We start from the raw sequence: 20,576 nt of genomic DNA, 5'->3' as shown, positions 1-20,576 counted from the left end.
AATGTTGAGCCCATACCGCCTCGGATTTCTTATACAGGCGCCTTCTCCCTCCAATCCATGGCCTTGCTCTCTCAAATTGTATTTGAGAAGAAAATAAACAAAGACATTTAATTGTTTTCGATTAAACTACATATGTCTGGCTCTAGGTGTGATTTTCATTTCCAAGTAGTGCAATTGAGTTTGACACACCTGACTAAAGTCCAAGGACCTCCATGGATCTTGGGGAGTCTAATTTCCTGTAAGTAAATTATAAGTGATTAAACTCCTGTTATTTACTGCTTTAAGTTAGGACAGTAGGAGTTTACATTTAACAACAAGATCATATGAGAGGTTTGTGGGCCTGCTTTAGGGGGGGGGGGGGACTAGTGGGTGGCTGACGTGAAAATGTGGAGCCTACTGCCTCGGATTTATTATACAGGCGCCTCCTCCCTCCAATCCATGGCCTGCTCTCCCAGACTGGCACACCCACCCCACCGTCACACACTGTGTGTGGGAGAGTCATTTGGGCCTTGTGGGCTTCCTGGTCCTCGGCTCCGCCTCGCCTCGATCTGACCGGACAGCGAAAAAAACACTTCACAGTTACAAGAACAAAAGCAACAACGGATGGACCGAGGGAGGACGAAGTAACGGCGGACTCAAATCCACACCTGAACCTCACGGATTGAGAGATTTGTGCGCTCAATACGGGACTTAAAAAAGCCGGACGACTGAACTCCTGCGTAAAAAAAAGGCGACTAAACTTGGTCGCCTCGCATCTTTGTATCCCGACAGTAATCCGTCGAGGTGCTTGATAAATAAGACAAGGGTCAAACCGACAGACGGACGGTATTGTTTCCCCTGATCTTCCTCTAAACTTCGGCTATAAAACAAGGCGCACTGGCGGAAGGTGGAAACTCCTTTTGTTCGCTTTTACGCGCAGACGGACCTCGGAGGGATAACTGGGTTATTTCGGCATTTTCGGGTAAGTTTATTTTTATGTTTCAGTGAAGCGTGTCTGGCTGCGGAGTGCGCCTGTGCAGTGTGAAGCGTTTTAGTTAGTACGCCATAAAGAGGGGGGAGAAACACACACCGGGGCTGCTATTGTGAGAGGCAACCCAGAGCAACTTTTACAGCTTTTTTCTCACATTAAAACAAAAGATATAACGTAGAAACTCTTCCAATGCATTAAAGATTAAAGGAAAGACGTCAAAGACAAGGAGAGGCCACCACATGATCTCATCCTGTGGGTTTAATGTGTCACCCATGACTAATATGGTGGTTTCATAATTGTTTGCTAATGTTTTTTGGTATATTTCAACATTTCTACCAAGATTTTATTTTGTCCTATGTTTTTATTCTGTATTGTTTTTATCTTGATGTTTGCACTATTTTAACTTATGTAAAGCACTTTGTAACTATGTTTTGAAAGGTGCTATACAAATAAAGTTTATTATTATTAGTAGTATTTATTATTACTACTACCCAACCTTAATCGTCGGCCATGGCAGCAACTTAACAAAACTAAATGCACAATATTTCCTCTGTTGGCCCAAATAAAAAACAATTCCTCCTAAATGAAAATAGTTACTTGTAAGACACTGCCCAATAAGTAGTTGCAAAGATATTATCAATATAAGTAGGCAATAACTGCAATGGGACAAAATTATTGAAAAAAGAAAAAGTGTTTCTGAATCACAGTATTTTTTTTATCACTACCAAACTGACATATCCCATCATGGTGTGTTGAATTGTTGGCTTAACACCTGTTGCTTAATAACAAAATTACATTTCAAACCATTTTTCATATTGTTTTATAAGAGTGCCTAGACTTGGACTTGGAGTGTGACTAATGCATCTCATTTTCTCCTTCCACAGGTTTCTCTCTCGGCTCTTTTGTGAAGAGGCTACACTCATCTATCGGGACTGAGAACTTGGGACTGGAACAAAGCCTGACTGGGACGGGGTGAGAAAGTAGACCGTGATGGATTTCTCATAGATCCCCATTCCCCACGCATACCCACCCACCACACCCACCCCTTTTGCGAGCAATCTCCCCCCACTCACACAAAACAAAAGTCAGTCACCACGCTTTGGGGGAGGGGAACCCAGTCTGGACAGAGTATACGACTAGTTTCACTGGGAGAGTTCAGAATAAGGAGTGCAAAGTAGAGGGGGGAGGGGGGGAGGGGAGGAGGGGAGGGGAAACAGCTGTCAGATAAATGACTTTGAATGAGAACTGAAAGTTCTTAAAACATCGTAGTCTATACTCTGTACAGAACAGAACAAATTCTCCTTCTCCCTACGGTGATCTTATCTGTGACGTGACAAGTAAACAACAACTAAATCAGTGTTTTTATTTCTCTTCTAGGTGAAAGAGCCTATTTTGATATCCCAGATGGCAACCTACAGTGAACATAATGGCAGAAATGGACTACTTATGGGCGTGAAGGGGCACTTTGAAGTAACAAAGACAGAATGTGAAGGAAAACTTGAAGCTAAACGCTCCTCCAAGGATTTGCGCCACTCGGCAAGCTCAGCTGACAGCAACGTGAGTGGCGCGGCTAGTTTCACCACTAACCACAACAACGTTGTGTGCCTGCCTCTGGTGTCAGAGGGACTGAAGTTGGTGTGGACACAGTCAGATCAGACCCGTGAACTTGACACAATCTCAGAGCTGGTCCAAGCCTTTAACTTATTTCCATACCCGTCGTCTCGTGAGGTTAGCACCCTGGCCCGGGTATGTGCCTTGCCACTGGACAAAGTTAAGGTGTGGTTTATGGTGCAGAGGATTAAATATGGCATCAGCTGGTCATCGGAGGAGATAGAGGAGACACGGCGAAAGCTGGCAGTGCCTGAGATCTGTGATGAATCTACTGAAAAGAATGAGGAAGTCGAAATTAAGAGCAAAAGTTGTGAGGAATTGGTAATTGAGGATACGGACAGCAATGAAGTAGAGGGTGCTCTCTCTAGCCCCCAGAAGAAGAAACCAAAGTGTGAGTCACCAGATTCCTATAAACCAGCCAAACCCGCTGCCCCATGTTTCAGCTCCACCCTCCCACCCCCTCAGGATTCATACTTCTACCGCCCACCAGCGGACACGCCGGCGGACAAGCCAGCAAGTACAGCAGCCGACGTCTCCCTCGACCTTTCAGAGTCATCCTCACGACAGCACCGTCATGGGCGCTACAAAAAGTCTAAACCTCAGCTCGCTGCCCTTCGAAAGAGCTTTCTGAGAGAGAACTGGCCAGCGGAGGCGGAGCTTAGACGTCTGCAGGAAGAAACGGGGCTGAGCCGCAACGACATTCGCAAATGGTTCAGTGACAGCCGGTACCAGCTTAGGGTTGGCCGAGGAAGCCTTGCTGCGGCCCAGAACTACTCTCAAAACACTGGAGGTAAACTTGATCAACAAATTCAACCTCTCCCACTTATTACACAAAAGACTAGTGAGCTAAACGGGGTGAAGGTCCAGGAGGGAGCCCGTGGCAACGGGATTAGAAACTCACATTTCTTTCAGACCTTTCTGACGAACAGCCTGGAGGCATTTGGGGAAAGGGTCCTTGAGGCAGAAGGGTATGAGGTTATGGAGGAGCTTTCTGGTGATGGGGACAGTTTGAAGGACGAGGAACAAAGTGAAGAGCTACCCTTACAACTGACAAAGACCTACAAGATTGAGCCAGATGTTCCACAGGAACCATCGGGTATCTTAAAGTCCTCTCCCTACTCTTCCCCCTCTGGCAGCCCACCACTGACTGCCTCGCCTAATAAACCGCTTTCAAACATCATCAGCACATCAAAGAAGTCAGCCCACTCAGCCAAAGCCAGTCCCTCACGAACACCCTTGCGCGTCCCAAAGGGTAACTCGTCCGCGTCCACATCCCCTACCCTCACTCCGGCTGGGCGACCAAGAAAGACCAAGGAGCAATTGGATGTGTTAAAGCAGAACTTCTTACGCTGCCAGTGGCCCAAGAGTGAAGATTACACTGAACTTGTTAAGCTTACAGGTTTACCCCGGGCAGATGTTATTCAGTGGTTTGGGGACACACGGTATGCTGTTAAAAATGGCCAGCTGCGCTGGGTGAAGGGGGTCCGCGACCAGTTCTTGGCAGAACTTGCAGCCCAGCAGAGTAGCAGTGGTTTGACTAACGGAAGTGGCTCTGGGACATCTACTCGGGCCGGGGGTAGCCGCAAACGAAGATCTCAAGCAAATGCAACAACTGCAGATTCCCCCGATATCCAACCACTGATGGCATATCACCTTTCAACCGGCTCACTACATGAAAAAGACCTTGACTCTCTATGCAAGAAATCCAGAATGAGCTACCAGCAAGTGCGGGATTGGTTTGCAGCTCAGGATGTTGGGGAGACTGAGCAAAACCTGATTATTGCTGAATAACACCCTGGAACCAGACTTAAGAACATTTCTGAAAGTTGGTTGGGTGCTCCTCACATCCTTTGCACCAGCGAGCATAGTTATTACTTTGGTTTAAATTGCTTTAATTCGGCAGGTTTGTAACATCCGGTCTTCCCAGTACAAGCCCAAAGTGAGGTTTGAGTTTTTATATATGCTGCGTTTCCTGCTTATCCTAATATATTTTGGACTTGAAGTATAATTGTGCTGCCCGTGTTGCTGTAAATAGGACAGTAACTTGTACACTGGTTTGCTTTATTTTTATGTTTTTTTGAGCTTATTATTTTTGTTTAGATATCACTACTACAGAATATTTAGTATGCTATTGTAGCAGTATAATTTAAACTGGTTGTACTTTTGGTACCTGACTAAAGCAGACGAGTAACTGCTCCGGAAAAGTGTCTCTGTTGATGAATTTCTTTAGACTGATCACTGTGTGTAATCATTCCTTTACAGCCAATAATTCCTTGTCATGAAAAGCACACTGGACATGTACACTTTAAGTTGACATCTTGCACTTTGGTTTTAGAGCCTGCTGTCATTTCCAATAAATCCAATTATTTCACAAAATATGAGTTCCTAACTAAACCATGTCATATTGATCCCTTAACACTGAAACCTATTATCATATTTTGAAAACAGCATGGTCCATCTAATTCTACTAATGTCTTTACAGCATATTTCTGAGACACATTCCCCGATTCTCCTTTAGACGCTCTGCTGTAATACTTGATGTACTATTTGTATACTTTGTCATTTGCATTTAACTGCACATTTTTTAACAGTAAAGGATAACCGTACTAAGAAAGCAGCAATCGCATGAACATCTTGCAGATGTCAGAATTGCGAACTTCAATTCTGATTTGCACTCATTAATTCAGTCAGTATTTTTATATCTAATTTTGTCTTAATAGCTGTAGGGTGTGACTTGATGGTTTATAATCTAGACAAACTAGATGAAATAACGGATGGGAGTCCACGTACTGTATAAGTAGCAACGGGTTTGAATCCAAAGAAGAAATACCTTTCTGTTAACTCAGACTATGAATTATAGCACAAGCATTATACATTCAGGTTATCAGTTCTCCACACTTGAAAGTACTTCTTAGACTACAGGGGGTGAAGTGGGTTTTAAATGGAGTCAGAGTTTAGTTCATTAGAAGCGTCTGGATAAAGTTTAGATGACCAGAATATTGATGAAGCAGTGTCCATCACTGTGTTTTGTTATTCTATTAGTAATCAAACGTTAATGCAAGTGTCATGCTGTGGGGAAAATGTCCATAACGCTTAGTGTCTTCCTTTGCATTTTGTCTTCCATGTATTTTCTCCTGTTAGAAAAATTTCTCATTTGCACAATTGTGTCACTGGAAACCAGTAAAGGATTTGCCTTTCTAATCATGTGTGCAAGCAATGTTTTTTTTTTTATGTGTGTGCTGTAATGACTCCAACTGATTCTGACAGATCAAATTTTTATTTTTTCATCAGTGTAAATTCTCTGTTGTGAGGAAAAAGCAATCTGCAGAAATGGTTCTAATATAAAATTAAGCTTAAAAAAAATGTGTTGCCAGAAGACAATATGGCAGGTTGATTAATCAACAGAGGAACCACGTCAGTACAACATCCACGTAAACTTAACAATTATAAAATACCTCAATGTACAAGACATTCAATCAACTGTTACTGGGCAAAAAATATTTGTATCTCCCACAAACTAAGACGTGACCCTCCTGATGAACACATACATATGGCTAAAGAGTCCTTAACTGATACAAATGTCCCCAGAAATGTTATTGTAGGGGCCATTTCATTAATACCTGGGTGACTGTATTGATAACCCACTCATAAACTGGAGCTGGAAGACGTTAGGTGTCTGACGCTGAGTTCTGAGGATGACACAAATAGACTGACTCAGCGAATGTTGCTCATCTTTTGGCCGCTCCCATTAGGGTTTGCCACAGCGGATCATCTGAGATCTCGACTGACAATAACAAGAAAGTCTTCCCATCGTGAAAATTAAGAAATGTGATGCAATGTTTAACGGCAAGTTATTTGGAAAGCATGTCTTACCTTGTAGGAGTGCTGAAGGATGTGGGTGTTCCTTTTTTAAAACAGAGGGGAAAGGATTTTGATTAAAGATAGAATGCATTTAATTTCTGAGTTGATTAAACATAATATATCCAGTGGCAGAGCTACAAAAGCGTCTTCGCAACGACACTTACTGTGTACATGTTCGTGAAGAGAGCTGTGGCTCGAAATAGAGGTAGCTGATCCAGGAGTCTGTCAAAAACAGAAAGAAGTTCAAATTTAAGTTTATGGTTGAATATTTAATTGGTACTAATGAGGACCTGGTCTATGTAAATGTAAATCAGATTCTATTGTCACACATTGTACACAGTGAAATTGAATCTCTGCATTTAACCCATCCTAGTAGCAGCGAGCAGCCACTTTACAGTGAAAATATGAAGGTGTAATTATTATTGAGCATGAAAATGAATACTTGACCTCGGAATATGTAGTCTGACAAAAACAATCTAGCTTCTGTTACTGTTTGGTAAGTATCAGTAACCCTGACAGCACTATATTACCAATACTATTTTAGTTTTAGCCCGATATATGATAGCAAACGTAATGTTGTGATGTGACCAGCGTTGGCTATTGTTAGCTAACGCCAGTCACTCACAGAGAAATTGAGCTTGTTCTCAAACTCAATTTCTCGCCAATATCCTTTATTTCTTCTCATCACTGTCTGTTGCTGGTCTCTTGGACACCTAACTGGCTCATAATTATAAGACCGTGGACCGTCATATGCGTATGAATATACATTTTCAACCTCAGTGTTAGTTCTATTAGCATTGTGATCCATATTTATTAATATTTAACTGACCGCTCTCCCTCAGCCCACATCACTTCCGGTTTGTCTTTTTTGATGCAGAAAAAAAAAAAAAAAGGTCTTACAGAAATGCCTCCAGATGTCACCAAAGTGAATATATATGTATGTATATATTTTTTGAAACCTAGTGTTTACATAATTTTCCTACTCAATTTTTCACTGAAGGCTCTAACTTGCAAGTTGCTCTTTTAAGGTTCACTTACTAGCCTCTTCCAGAGGTTTCAACCATATATCATAATTTTCATCAGTGGATGGAGTTGTCATGGAGATGCTTCAGGAGAGCTTCGGTAAAAGTTATTAAGTTGACCCTGAATTAAGATTTTTTTTTTATTGTCAACTGTTATTATGTCGAAAAGGGTCCTTTTTAAAAGTTGCAGAATAATCTAAGAAGAGATATATATTTTTCTTCAGTATTTCTTGGAAAACACTTTTGTTTCCAACATAATAACAATAATTTAAAGTAGGTCTATAAAACATTACACACAGCCAATATAACTAGGAGACTTACTGTGAAGGAGGATAGACTGCGACCTCTGTCTCTGGCCCACCCCTGAGACTCTGCTGAGCCTATGTAACTGAGACCCAGACAACATATTTGAGCATAAAATATTTTGCAATCTTTTTACTAAGTGTAGATATGTGATGATGTTGCAAATACAGAATGAAATCCACCAGAGCATGGCAATGTAGTACATACCTCGTAGTTCTTGAACGAGGGGTAACTGGTAAAAGAAAACATGCACACACTCCTCATCAACTTGAACCAAAACATTTGATTACCATTAACTGTAACAATTCAACATAAATCACAGGGTTTACCTGGGGAGGTGACAGCCACAGGGAGTGACATCCTTTGAGTGCTATACATGAGACAAAAAAAGTTAAAAACTTTGGAAACCTTTATTATTAAACAGGATAGTCCTGAAATGTGAATTGGTCTTACCCATCTGTACGAAACTGTCCTGGAGAAACCTGTGGCAAACAGAGAATGTGCAGGCTTAATTAGATATGCAACTCATTATTACCTGAACATTGCCATTTTTGGCAACATAAACTTTTTCTTTATTAGACTTTTGGAACACTTACCCTCCGCTGAGAAAGTGGCTTTTTCAAATCAGCAGTCTCTCTTCTCAGCTCTGAAAGTTGCTTTTTTAAGTCAGCGTTCTCTCTTTTCAGCTCGGAGAGTTGCCTTATGATGACAGACGTGGGAAGAATAGCGTTGCAATCAGGGAGGTTTATTTACACAGCCACTGAGGAACAATAACTGATACGGAAATCACCTGTAACCCTGCTCAGTGACTTCTTTCAGACGCCTTTCCAGTTCAACAGACTTATGCTTGAAGTGCGCCGTCACTCTCTCCATTTGTATCCGCTGAAATTGCGCAATCTGAGGAGCATGAAGACCTCACTATCAAATATTCTTTCAGTGAAATTAAAACATGTAAATCAACTTTTGGATTATTGCTAAGGGATTCCCAAGTGATGATTATTTGGGATGCTTTTAATTCTGTCAAATATCCCTCTAACTGAAGAAACCCCTAGTTGAATGACTCACTGACTATCTTATTAATTGTTATAAATTGACTCGCTGCTCTGACATTTAACATCCCTGTACAGCAATTAAAAAGGACAGCAGCAAGGGAGCTTGGGTGAGCGCTGCACAGAGGAGACAGACCTGTGAAATGTGCTCCAGCCGTGACTGGATGAGCTTCACAGGGTCCTTGAAAAACACCTTTTCCTGTGGCTTCATCTGAAAAAGAAAATGAGTGCAGATATAATAAGTTGGCTATGTAACATAAGGTCATTCTCTGTTGGTGGCATCATCAGACAGTAGTGGAGATGTCAAACTCACCAACCTCATCTGTGATGGGCAGATAACTGCAGCTGGCCCCACACACACTGCACTGCTCTGTGGGAAAAGACATAATCATAAGAAGCATAACTAGTCAGAAACTGTCTAAATTTGAGCCATGATGTTAAAATAATTATAGTTAAAAAGTGGAAGCAAATTGACTTAGCGTATATAATTTTCTTACTCGATTTAATGCATGCTTCGCAGCAGATGTGGCCACAGCTGGACACGGCAAACTTCGACCCTCTCCTTGTGAAGCACTGATTACAGTGGAACCAGTCCATTTTTAGTCCTCCTCTGCAAACGCAAGATTACAATACACAAATGTGATTATGTAACATTAAATATTACACTATTTGACCATAAGGATGTGGTCACAAACTTTTAGTATTGGATTTTTTTTTCCTGGTGTGGACTTACTGTTTTGGCCCTTTTACGTTTCAACATGAGACTTTCCCCCTGCACAAAGCCAGGCCTATAAAGACATGGTTTTCCCAGTCTGGTGTAGAAGAACCTGACTGGCCTGTACGGAGCCCTGACCTCACCCCCATACAACACCTTAGGGATGAAGTGGAACGCCGGCTGCAAGCCAGGCCTTATTACCCAACATCAGTCCCCCACGTCTCAAACACTCTCAAGGCTGAATGGGAGCAAATCCCTGCAGCTAGGGTACAAAATCTAGGGGAAAGTCTGCCCAGACGAGTGGAGACTTCTGGCAACATATTAATGCCAAAGGTTATAAAATGCCATGTTCAAAAGGTGTTAGGTGTCCATATACTTTTGGCCATGTAGTGTATTTTACAGTTACACTGTTAAGTTTTAATATCAAGATTTTTATGACATTGGGGCAGGATTTTTTTGCCCACAACCACAATGTAAATTCATCACATCCACACTCATGAACAAAGTTACCAATATAGAGTGCTCCAGGGTTGTCGTATTTTCGTAGGCCAACCCGTAAATCAGAATCGCACGACTTTCCTCGACCAAAAGCCAATGGGATTTTTCCATTGGGTTTTGGATTATTACAGAAAATAAACTCATAATAGGCTGCGCATGTGTCATACCCCATAGCTCAAAACCATGTCCCAGCCTCTTTCAATAGAATAGAGAAGAGAATAGAAAGCTTTGTTGTCATCGTATTAAATACAACGAGAATCACAGTTGCCACTTCTGGTCAGTGCTTTAAAACAAATACTTGACAAGACTAAACGAGGCAGATAAAAACATATAACAGGTAAAACACACATAGTTATAAAGCAAATAAAACAGCTAAAGTAGATGTAATAAATAAATATAAACAGAAGTGTTACACTAGAAGTATAAAATATAAAAATAGATATAATGTAAACAGAGGTAATTGCAATTGTAAAATAGTTAGGGTAGATGTAATAAATAAATATAAACACAAGTGTTACACTAGAAGTATAAAATATAAAAGTAATTGTAATGTAAACAGAGGTAATTGCAATTGTAAAATAGTTAGGGTAGATGTAATAAATAAAATGTAAACAAAGGTAGTTGAACTTGAGGTGTATACTGCATCAAGGATATATTGCACAGATAAATGTATTTCACATTCAGTGTATTAATATTGCAGATTTATTGTTTGGTTATGGCTCGGTTTTAGGACTCATTCCTGTAGCACATAATGACACAACCTCCACACACATTTAGGTACAGCAGTCTAAAGTTAGCTGATGCTACTCATCTACAGTACAATGCTAACAGGCTATTATGCTATTGGCTACCAATAGTGTTAGCAAGCGAGCTAACGTTAGCTTAAATTCACTTCTGTTTGGTAAGAGGGTAAAAAACTGACTCTAAACTTTCATAACACTTTGGCTACAAGGTATCCGCTCTCTCGTTTTTGTTACCTTTCCAACATTACCTGTTGCCCTGCTCAGAGGGAAGTAAGTAGAAGTTTTATCCTGACTGAAGTTATGTCAGTTTGGCTCAGCAGTCCCGCCCGCCCTCGCGCTAATAGCGGTTCTCGTTCTCTGTTCTCATTGGCCAAGTGAGCAAATAGCGGATCTCATCCTCTGTTCTGATTGGCTGAGTGACCAAATAGCGGATCTCATCCTCTGTTCTGATTGGTCCAAGGACGTATGAAGACCCCATTCCTCAGTGTCTGTTAAAATATTATGTCAACGGTTTTTAATCAATGAGAACATAATAAATATGTCAGCTTGTTAGTTTGGGATTTTAAAAAATGGAAACTTTTTTTGTTCACATTTTCATTTTTATTTATCATTGTTGTAAGTCTATGGTACGACGGAGTATTAGGGCCACACTGAGGAAAAAATAAATAAATCTGAGATTTCGAGAATAAAGTCATATTATAAAGTAGTAATTTTTCGTGTTATTTAATTTTTTTCTCGTAAAGTTATGACTTAATTCTCGTAATATTACGACTTTTTTCTCGTAAAGTTATGACTTTATTCTCGTAATATTACGACTTTTTTCTCGTAAAGTTATGACTTTATTTTCGTAATATTACAACTTTTTTCTCGTAAAGTTATGATTTTATTCTCGTAATATTACGACTGTTTTTCATGTTAAGTTATGACTTTATTCTCGTAATATTACAACTTTTTTTCTCGTAGAGTTATGACTTTATTCTGGAAATTTCAGATGTTTTTTCCCCTCAATGTGGTCCTAATACTCTGTCGTACATGTGCACTTTGGCCCTCACTGCATTAGACTTATATACTTAGACTATAAGATGCGTTACCTTCATCACAATGCTCAAATGTTTTGCGGCTCCATACAGATTTATTATTTTTTTGCCTAAAATGGCTCTTTTGATAGTAAAGGTTGCTGACCCCTGGTTTAGATGTTATAATTGTACAAGGTCATTGTTAATTAAACTTTTTTTAAACTAGTTATTTCTGTCAAGATATTTAAAATTCTGCAGAAATAAGTATAAGGAATTTGGGGAGGAATATGATGGATAGGATTTAAAAAAATATGGCCTTGAGCTGGTCAGCACAAAAAGTTTTTTTTTCCCCTCATTAAATAGACTTACTCTTTGAATGCTTATCTTATTTATACTTGTCATCTAAAAACACAGCCAAGGACACCTGTTGCACCACACCATGTCCTGCACATTATGTCTCCAGTTTCAAGATATATTCCACTTTACGGCTTAATTATTAATCTCTGGTTCTTTAGTCATCAAAAAATAAAGTATCAACATTTGTGCTGGTGTGGATGGAGTGTAAGCTGCATGTTGAACCTGTTGGAACAATGAAGGTAATATGAAGAGGTCAACTTGTTATGGTGATTAAGACAAACCATTAGATAATCCAGTCATGCTACATAAATTATTTCTTTGTAGTTCTGGGTAATGCAACTTATTTAACCCATATGTTTTTAGCAAAATATGAATTGTGAGACCTGCTGTAAGAAAATAAATAAACCATAATGCAGATATTTTAGGGATCATTCACTGCATTTCAGTGTGTTTTGTGCATTAAAGTACAGCATATTATACAGTCCATATTTTCCTCTGACAGTGATTATGGATGTTCACAATGACGGCCTTTCACACAAATACTTTGTGTATAGTGCGAACATAGGAATAAAGTTATTCACAGGTCATTTTGCGGACATGTTTGAAACAGATCTACATTTAGACTACTTGAAATAAATCCCACCTCTTGTATATATGAAGTTGCTGACCAGATGTGCATTTACCCAGGAATAAGATTTCAGTCGACATCAAGATATGACGTCATGAAAATACTAGATTGCAATACATCTTCGTTAAGACCATTACACACTCAACAAACTTAATAAATTTGAGAGCTTTCAAGTAAATGGTTTTGCAACATCTTTAATGGCTTCATTACGATCTGAAATGCAGAGAGACAGGCACCGAGCTTTTAGAAGCTTACAAAACCAAGAATAAAAACCCAATTCAGATTGCAGGAACCAGTCTGTACGATGATTCATTCCTGTTGGGGGAGAAAAAAAAAAAAAAAAGTTTAACAAAGCTGTTGAGGATAAGTATAATTTTGCAATGTAAAGTTAAATGTACCTTGAGATACTTCAGGAATTCACATCAGTGATTTTAAGTGGCCCAAGGACTGCGTTTTGTACCATTCCATGCTTCCCTATATAAGAAAAAAAATTGTTTTAGTACAGTACAATGAGGCAAGTTTGATATAGCAGAAGTTGTGCAAATACCTGATGATATACTCCTCATCCTCCTGGACTTGCAGCTGGATTCACAGCAGTCGCAAAGATTACTATGTGCGGTGTTGTCCAGCAGCTCCCAACTTAGTTGGTTCATGAAGATTGGAGGAAAAGAGTTGTAAAATTATTCCATGATATAGGTCCAACATGTTGTGAATGGTTACAACTAGGAACTGTTGTAGCATCTGCAGACTGAGCCAGTGCTGAATTAGACATGCCTAAAGTTTAAAAATCTTTAAATTCAGATATACTAATGCATTTTTTTTTTTTTTTTAAGTGACATTTTTACCCTTGCTCTTTGACAAAGTGGCAGGCCTTCTTGGTGTTGTCAAGACCATTGGGATCCCAAGCCACAAGTTTGCAGTGGATAAACACCTGTTGAGTGGAGAAGTGGGGTTGCAAGGTATAAAAGTTTGTTTACATTATTTAGATTTTTATATTAGTTTTCACAAACAGAATAGATGGTGCATCTAAAAATGAACATGCACCATCTATAGAATGAGACTAGTTGTTACCTCTTCTCCGAGACCAAACCTAAAGGCTTGAAGGGATAGGCGGATTTCCGACGATTTTTGCCTTGGTTCGAATTTTGAGCGCGATATCATACTGTCCACAAGACATCTGTGAAGTTAAAGAACATTTTCATTACTTCAAGTGTCTGGATGAAAAAAAAAAAAAAAAAAAAAGGACATCAGTGTTTTATTGCCAGTGTCACAAGAATACCCCTTATTGGTGATTATCGGGTATATGATGCTTTCCGGCTGCAGCTCTGGTGTGGTAGCCGCTACGCATTCCTCAAGCAGCAGCAGCAAGGGCTGATGGGTCTTCTGCGCCACGCTAGCCATGATGGGGATAAAGGAGCCCAGAGGAAAGCTGGCAGATTCAGCGGGGCCTGAGAAGTCATCTAGAGTACAGCAGTAAATTGGATTAAGTTACAGGAGTCACTGCGAGAGCTGCCATTTCCTGTGAGGTCATGTTTTTATACCCACCATTCATAAGTCCAATGTGGAACACTAGAGCTCCCAGACCGTAGGTATGAAACACTGGGTCATAAATCGAAGGGTACCAGTCTTTGGGCCTGCAAATAAATTAAGTAGATTACTGAAAAACATGCATCAGTAGAACTGTAAATGTCGGAGAACTACGGTGGCCTTCAGGAACCGTAAAAATCTGAAAGGCTCTCTCTAGAGCCAGTGTTTGGTTTGTCCGTTCTGGGCTACTGTAGCAACATAGCGGACTCTGTGAAGAGGACCCACTCCCTATGTATATATCAAGGGCTCATTCTAAGTTAACGAAAACACAACGACTTAGTTTCAGGTGATTATATACTAAAGAAAACAGTTTTGAATATTATATTCCATTTCTGCTAATATATCCCCCAAAATCCTACATACTTGCCCTTTAACACTCGATGTTGAAGTAGTATGAACACCCACCTCTCATATGCACAGACAACCGGGTGAGTGAAGCCCACAATGTGAGAACCAGGAGAGGAAAGGTAGGTCAGATCGTTGGTGTACATGAGATGATTCCCAGTAACCTATGAGAGAGACAAATGGCACTAAGCTGTAGGAAACACAGTGGACTCACAGGTATAAATACGCTACTCACCAGTCTCCTGAAGTTACAGTCATTTAGATCCACACTGAAAACAGCCTCCCCGACCGAGAGGCTGGTGGGGAGACAGCTCCCCAGACGAAAGAGCGACATGTCGGCCTGGGCTCTGCTCTCTGTCCACACCAGCGTCACCAAATCCGGCCTGCAGTCCAGTGTCATGTCTGTAAGGGATACAACACAAAGAACTCAAGTTCAAACAATTTGTATTAAAAATGATAAAATAACATGGCTGTCCTGTATTTGGCTACAGTTTTTACCTGCATGTACCGACATGGCAGCTGCCAGGCTCAAAAGCAGTGCACCTTGCCAAAAGAAAGCCATCATGACTGAATGCTTGCTGCTGACACTGTGGGTGATTTTATTCCTTGTGACTGGGAGACATTGATCAAGAGAACCTCTTTCACCTGGTGTGTGTCAACAGTCTCAGGTGCAGCGGCCAGCAGACTAATTACAGCTCGGAAAGCAGCTTATTACATCACACAGTAGACCCATTTCAGTTTAATATGGTGCAGCTTGATCAGGGCATGTCAACAGATATCACGTTTTGTGGAAATATTTTTTACTTTTCATAATTTACATAAAAATACACAATGAAGAGACACATTCCACTCTTAAATGTCATGTCTATGATATAATTTACATTATATTAGTATATAAGAATTCCACAGATATGCAAGGTCAGGAAGCAAAGTAATCGTTAGTCGACTAATCAGCTGTTTTGGTCTTAGTCCAGAAAGATTTCTTTAGTCGATTAGTAATTTTTTAAATACTTTTTCATGCTGAATGACTTGAAAAGAAACTTATGAGCACATCTCTGGTAAACACAAGATGTAAAGTGGTGCTTTTTTGTGATTCTTTGTTGAGAAACTCAGTTCTATCGATTAAATCAATGAATCGATTGGTCAACAAAATCGTACAAGTGTTAGTCGACTAACAAATTCTTTGGTCGAGGACGTTGGTCGAGCCCAAGTAACCAGACAACCTCAAACTATTTTTCTTTACCACTATCTTTGTAACCATGCTGCAGGCGGCACAAACCGGTTAAGTTGTAAACAGGGTGTGAACTAGTATATCTAGCAGTGTTGAAACAAAGATCTGCACACCAAGTAGCTCCCTTTAGAAGGATTATAATGCTGCGTAACGTTTCGAGCACCAGGCTCTTCTTCAGACTTAGTTGTTTCTTATGGAGCTAGTATATTATCCACAGAGAGAGCTGCAGTAAACGTGTTACGTCAGTGTGAAGTTGCTGTTGTGTCATCTTTTTACTAAACACTTGCACTCAGGTCTGTCTCTATGCATTTTAAATGTATGGCCAGAAAGTAAAACCCTATGTTACATTCAATTGAAGGCAATAGTGGCCAACATCTGATTCCTCCCTCGGAATTTTCATTTTAATGAGGTTTAATAAAAGAAATTACACACTGCCAATTTTGATATGGAGTCTGAGCCCTTTCATAGGTTTTAAATCTGATATATGACCTGTCATGATAGAGCTCGAGGAAAAATGGGAGGTATTCAGAAGAAGAAAAATGTCTGTGTCCTAATTAAGCTGCTAGATCCTTGACTGTAAATCACGTGGCCTATAAAGACGGGTCTGAAGGCCACATTATAATTGATGGTGAATTAGATAGTCTAGTCTCACACAGACAAATAATTCAGGTGCTCCTTTAAAGCCAAAACGTTAAGGGGAGCCTTGAAACCGCTAACAAATTGTAAAATACTAGTGATAAACCAGGGGAGAGGTTATGAGTTTACAGGGTGACATTTACCACATGGACATCAGGCAGTAGTGTAGGAGTTTACAGCTCAGATTAAAACTTATGTGGACTTTATTGATATAAAGTCTGGATACTTGTATTTTATTATCATTCCCTGGAGTTGTGATGACCGTGTGAAGACACAGCCATAAAAAACAAATGCCATAATAGAATCCCAACAGCAGGTTTATTTGTACAGAGGGCTTAAGATCGATGGATGACATTAAATGAATCTGCAAACAGTTTATGTTGAGATCATGTAAAGCTGACGTCCCAACATCTGAGGTCATTGGCTACTGGCTCCTCTATAGAGTCTCCGTCAGCTTCTTCTGGGCTTCCTGTTGAGAAGATGTTGAGAACTTTAGTCCTGATGGCGAGTGTTTATCCAGTTTCAGGACAAAGACCTTAAACTTAACTTAAGAGTCCGCAGCAGTAACAGACAACTCTGAAACGTTGTGGGCTTTTGAGTCAGACGGATCCATTATGATCAGCGGTCCCAACACAGAGTTGTGACTAAAGCCGTGGGCTTCGGACAGGGACAAAAAAAACAAAGATTATAACGATTTAGTGGAGGAAAAAGCACAATCTAAATGAAAACACCCAAGTTGGCAGAAAAGTGATACCATATTCGACTCCTCTTTTGGAGCGCGACTTGCAGGTTGAATCACAGCAGCTGCAGACGGGGCTGAAGGGGTCATCGAGTAGTTCCCATCTGAGAGAGGAGTAATCATAGAGGGTCATTATTTCAGCATGGTGTTGATAAAAATATAATTTATATACAAAAAGTGTTCAGCTAAAAATGCTGTTGAAGTCATTAACATTTGCTCTTCTATATTCTGATGGGGTGTTTTAAAGAGGACCTATTAAGCTTTGTTTATACTCGCGCGAGACATCGTGGCACGGGCCTCTGTAGATGGCACATTGTTCGTTGCAATATGCTCCAAAACGCCAGGGGGCGTACAAACAAAAACAAAGGTTTGTTCTTTTTGATGTATGCTCGAAATAAACCATTCATTCACTCATTACCTCCGCCAAGGCCAAAGGCCTTGAAATAAGAGATACGTGTGTGGATGTGTGGCGAGACTCCGAGGTGCGGGGGCAGCTGCTGTCCGTCCGCAGTGAGAAAGAAAAAAACAGTAGATGACGGGATGAGAGATAATGTTGTGTAACGTTATACAGACATAACAAGGCTGCTGAACGAGAGAGGCATCCGCCGATACGTTTTTAAAGTCAGGCACCTTGGCGGAGGTCTGCGTTCTCCGAGTGCCATTCTAGTTCATTCATTCAAATGCTACACACTGTCCTTTTAATCCATGATTACCTCTCATTTTCCTTTATATAGTGGCAGGTTTTCTTGCTTTGATCAACATCTTCAGGGTCCCATGCAACCAGTTTACAGTGAATGTACACCTGAGGAGCACACGAAACTTCGTCAAAATCCATTATCGACATAATATTCCTTATAGCGGTTTCCATTCAGCCTCTCACTTCTTCCCCAAGACCAAACTTGAAGGACTGCAGATGAAGGATGAGTGCAGACGAGTGGTACCGAGGGAGAAACACAGAGTTTCCCCTCACGCTTTCCAAAAGACACCTGAAGAAATCAAAAAATCTCACCCGATTAGCAACAATTCATCATTGGAAAGACAGATCAGTGTGTGAATCCTACCCCTTATTGGCAATGATGGGGTAAACCTGGCTTCCAGGCTGCAGCTCTGGCGTAGTGGCCGCCACACATTCCTCCATGAGCAGCAGCAAGGGTTGATGGGACTTCTGCTCCACCGCCGCCCATATCGGCATGGACGAGCCCAGGGGGATGACGTTAGTCTTTGCGATGCCTGTTAATTGATCTGTAGGGGGAGGTAAAAAATACTTGGAATGTCTCCATGTTGTATTTGGTATAGTGTAACTGTGAGAACTCACCATTGAGGAGCGCCATGTGGAATACCAACGTGCCTCGGCCTTCAGCAACACCTGACCCGAGGTTCAGGAAAGGGGGAATCCACCCTTCGGGTCTGAAATATAAATAGTGTGGACATTTTCTCATCTCACATTTCAGCTGCAAACTGGAATTTAATTCATAAAAAGGACCTCCTACCTTTTATAAACACACTCGATGGGATACACCATGGCAGCGGGCTTTAACCTTTTTGCATATGGCCTGAAAGTCATTTCGTTTCGATAGAGGATATGCTTTCTTTTCAACTGTAGAAAAACAGCTTGTTAAGACACTGAACAGACTGAAGGGTGTTTTACTTAAAGCTGCAGTGGGCAGAATTGGAGCAAATATGATTTTAAAAAGTTATTTTTATAAAACAGTCACTATATCCTGACAGTAGTACATGAGAAAAAAATCATGTGCCTCTGTGTCCTCTGGTGCTCCTAATGGCATCAGACCGGAGGAAAACATCCGATCAGAGCCGAGCTGGAGCCTTGCCGTCTCTGAGCAGCTGTCAATCACTCGGTAACTCCGATCAAACGGTCAAACTAGGCAGCGCTGATCAAATATGAATCAATATTCTGTTACTGTAATGTCTATTTCTTACTGAGAAAGTTTGTCACCCGGCAGCCATGTTGAAATCAGTTGAGGAAATACCAAGCAACACCCACCAGCTGGAGCAAACTTTCTCATTTTACAGATAAACAGTACACAAGATGTTTCTGAAAACATTTGAGGAGAGAAATAGACATTATAGTAACATAATATTGATTCATATTTGATCAGCGCTGACTAGTTTGATCGTTTGATCAGAGTTCGCGAGTGATTGACAGCTGCCTCCTTTCAATGAACAGCCAATAGGAACACTCTCTCTCTCTGAAATGACCTGTGATTGGCCAAAGTCTCCCGTCACGTGCTAGATGTTTTAAAGCCTGAAAACAGAGCCACGAGGAGGTGCAGAAGTCTAGTTTTCTCTCAGAACACTTGAATTACAATATGCTGAAAGGCTTTCATGGATTTTTTGGCCCAATGATGCCAAAAATGTTCTGCCTACTGCAGGTTTAAATATAGCGTTTACATTACCAGTCTTTTAAAATTGCATTCATCCAACTTGTAGACAAAGTGTGCGTCCCCCTCCCCGGTGGGCAGAACATCCAGCCGAGATGGCATGCAGCTCCCAAGGAAGAAACGAGCTGCACGTGGCACCAACTCCGCACTGATCCTCCATGTGATTCTTACCGAGTCCTTTGCACAGACTACTTTGACATCTGCAAACGATACCAGTTTTTGTACATGAAACACTTTAAAAAAACTACATAAGGTTGACACATTTCTACATGTATGTGCAAAGAATACCTGCATTAGCAACAGTCCTTGCAAAAACAGCCACGATTATCACACCTAGGTAGAAATGAGTCACCATGACTGAATGATCCAGATCCCATTGGAAGTGACTACAATTTGTAGACTTCCTGCCAAATTAGCTGATTGATTAACATCTGTGTGTGGGCAGGGCAGCTTTTGGTCAGTGTCAACATAGACTGGGATGTTTTTGTGCATTCTCACAATTTCATACATATGGCAGGGTGTTCATTTTTGACAATTTCTAGATGCAGAGATGCAGCTAAGTACATTTAATCAAGTTTTATACTGAAGCAAAAATGTTATTTATTTGTGCTTTAATTTTACTTTACACCTGTACTTTACAACATTTCAGAGACAAATGCATCTACTGCATTTATTTAACAGTCAGTTACTCATTATTTTTTACAGAATAATACTACAAAACAAGATCAGTTTAAAAAAATAATAATACAAAGATTCAGATGAAAATACTAAACTGTAAGTTATGTAGTTAAAAATATCTCCACCTCGAAAAAAGCCACAATATTAAAATGCTTATATTTTGCTGCATCAGTAATAATAATCCAATA

The 20,576-nt window shown here is 40.5% G+C and overlaps 4 protein-coding genes across 9 annotated transcripts; 1 reads left to right on the top strand and 3 right to left on the bottom strand.

The window, feature by feature from the left end:
- The first annotated feature begins 457 nt into the window (after nucleotides 1-457).
- On the top strand, nucleotides 458-5,782 carry homeza (homeobox and leucine zipper encoding a). The gene is made up of 3 exons (XM_074650340.1): nucleotides 458-961; nucleotides 1,855-1,942; nucleotides 2,348-5,782. The coding sequence occupies exon 3, from the start codon at nucleotides 2,375-2,377 to the stop codon at nucleotides 4,370-4,372; it is 1,998 nt and encodes a 665-aa protein (XP_074506441.1). The 5' UTR covers nucleotides 458-961; nucleotides 1,855-1,942; nucleotides 2,348-2,374; the 3' UTR covers nucleotides 4,373-5,782.
- Nucleotides 5,783-5,839: 57 nt separating this feature from the next.
- On the bottom strand, nucleotides 5,840-11,132 carry LOC141776627 (uncharacterized). Of its 2 annotated transcripts, none has more exons than XM_074650343.1 (13): nucleotides 11,007-11,132; nucleotides 9,314-9,426; nucleotides 9,134-9,186; nucleotides 8,953-9,027; nucleotides 8,558-8,664; nucleotides 8,364-8,466; nucleotides 8,221-8,249; nucleotides 8,097-8,137; nucleotides 7,975-7,999; nucleotides 7,786-7,852; nucleotides 6,607-6,664; nucleotides 6,455-6,485; nucleotides 5,840-6,270 (listed from the first exon to the last, which is right to left on the bottom strand). In XM_074650343.1, exons 1-13 carry the CDS (start codon nucleotides 11,015-11,017, stop codon nucleotides 6,195-6,197), a joined length of 789 nt encoding a protein of 262 aa, XP_074506444.1. In that variant the 5' UTR covers nucleotides 11,018-11,132; the 3' UTR covers nucleotides 5,840-6,194. The 2 variants fall into 2 exon arrangements, with proteins under 2 accessions (XP_074506444.1, XP_074506445.1); XM_074650344.1 differs by having other exon boundaries at nucleotides 11,021-11,125.
- A 1,821-nt stretch (nucleotides 11,133-12,953) lies between these two features.
- On the bottom strand, nucleotides 12,954-15,362 carry zp3f.1 (zona pellucida glycoprotein 3f, tandem duplicate 1). Its single transcript, XM_074650339.1, has 10 exons — nucleotides 15,204-15,362; nucleotides 14,941-15,107; nucleotides 14,766-14,869; nucleotides 14,319-14,407; nucleotides 14,053-14,233; nucleotides 13,845-13,950; nucleotides 13,619-13,704; nucleotides 13,321-13,412; nucleotides 13,172-13,247; nucleotides 12,954-13,088 (listed from the first exon to the last, which is right to left on the bottom strand). The coding sequence occupies exons 1-9, from the start codon at nucleotides 15,268-15,270 to the stop codon at nucleotides 13,183-13,185; spliced, it is 957 nt and encodes a 318-aa protein (XP_074506440.1). The 5' UTR covers nucleotides 15,271-15,362; the 3' UTR covers nucleotides 12,954-13,088; nucleotides 13,172-13,182.
- A 1,509-nt stretch (nucleotides 15,363-16,871) lies between these two features.
- Nucleotides 16,872-20,169, bottom strand: LOC141776622 (zona pellucida sperm-binding protein 3-like). Of its 5 annotated transcripts, none has more exons than XM_074650337.1 (10): nucleotides 20,044-20,169; nucleotides 19,726-19,910; nucleotides 18,802-18,908; nucleotides 18,627-18,718; nucleotides 18,373-18,553; nucleotides 18,192-18,297; nucleotides 18,025-18,113; nucleotides 17,327-17,415; nucleotides 17,115-17,229; nucleotides 16,872-17,037 (listed from the first exon to the last, which is right to left on the bottom strand). In XM_074650337.1, the coding sequence occupies exons 1-9, from the start codon at nucleotides 20,063-20,065 to the stop codon at nucleotides 17,120-17,122; spliced, it is 981 nt and encodes a 326-aa protein (XP_074506438.1). In that variant the 5' UTR covers nucleotides 20,066-20,169; the 3' UTR covers nucleotides 16,872-17,037; nucleotides 17,115-17,119. The 5 variants fall into 5 exon arrangements, 3 of the variants coding, with proteins under 3 accessions (XP_074506438.1, XP_074506436.1, XP_074506437.1); XM_074650335.1 differs by having other exon boundaries at nucleotides 19,999-20,155; XM_074650336.1 differs by having other exon boundaries at nucleotides 16,872-17,041; nucleotides 17,120-17,229; nucleotides 19,999-20,155.
- Between the last annotated feature and the right edge of the window lie 407 nt (nucleotides 20,170-20,576).

The sequence above is a fragment of the Sebastes fasciatus genome, chromosome 11, assembly GCF_043250625.1.
Source record: "Sebastes fasciatus isolate fSebFas1 chromosome 11, fSebFas1.pri, whole genome shotgun sequence".
NCBI classification, from domain to species: domain Eukaryota; kingdom Metazoa; phylum Chordata; class Actinopteri; order Perciformes; family Sebastidae; genus Sebastes; species Sebastes fasciatus.
The sequence above is the reverse complement of the archived record's forward strand: the minus strand, read 5'-3'. Positions and strand labels throughout refer to the sequence as shown.

Bases quoted from the DNA above. Each gene is read 5' to 3' on its own strand.
- homeza (XM_074650340.1), top strand. From the start codon at position 2,375: ATGGCAACCTACAGTGAACATAATGGCAGAAATGGACTACTTATGGGC.
- LOC141776627 (XM_074650343.1), bottom strand. The intron at 6,486-6,606 runs GTAAGTGTCGTT...GTTTTAAAAAAG, and splicing joins TCTTCACGAACATGTACACA to GAACACCCACATCCTTCAGC. The intron at 6,271-6,454 runs GTAAGACATGCT...TGTCATCCTCAG, and splicing joins TCCTTCAGCACTCCTACAAG to AACTCAGCGTCAGACACCTA.
- zp3f.1 (XM_074650339.1), bottom strand. From the start codon at position 15,270: ATGATGGCTTTCTTTTGGCAAGGTGCACTGCTTTTGAGCCTGGCAGCT. The intron at 14,408-14,765 runs GTGGGTGTTCAT...ATTTATTTGCAG, and splicing joins GTTGTCTGTGCATATGAGAG to GCCCAAAGACTGGTACCCTT. The intron at 14,234-14,318 runs GTGGGTATAAAA...GCTGTACTCTAG, and splicing joins CCACATTGGACTTATGAATG to ATGACTTCTCAGGCCCCGCT.
- LOC141776622 (XM_074650335.1), bottom strand. From the start codon at position 20,065: ATGGTGACTCATTTCTACCTAGGTGTGATAATCGTGGCTGTTTTTGCA. The intron at 18,554-18,626 runs GTGAGTTCTCAC...CTCCCCCTACAG, and splicing joins CCACATGGCGCTCCTCAATG to ATCAATTAACAGGCATCGCA. The intron at 17,416-18,024 runs GTAATCATGGAT...CTCCTCTCTCAG, and splicing joins TATATAAAGGAAAATGAGAG to ATGGGAACTACTCGATGACC.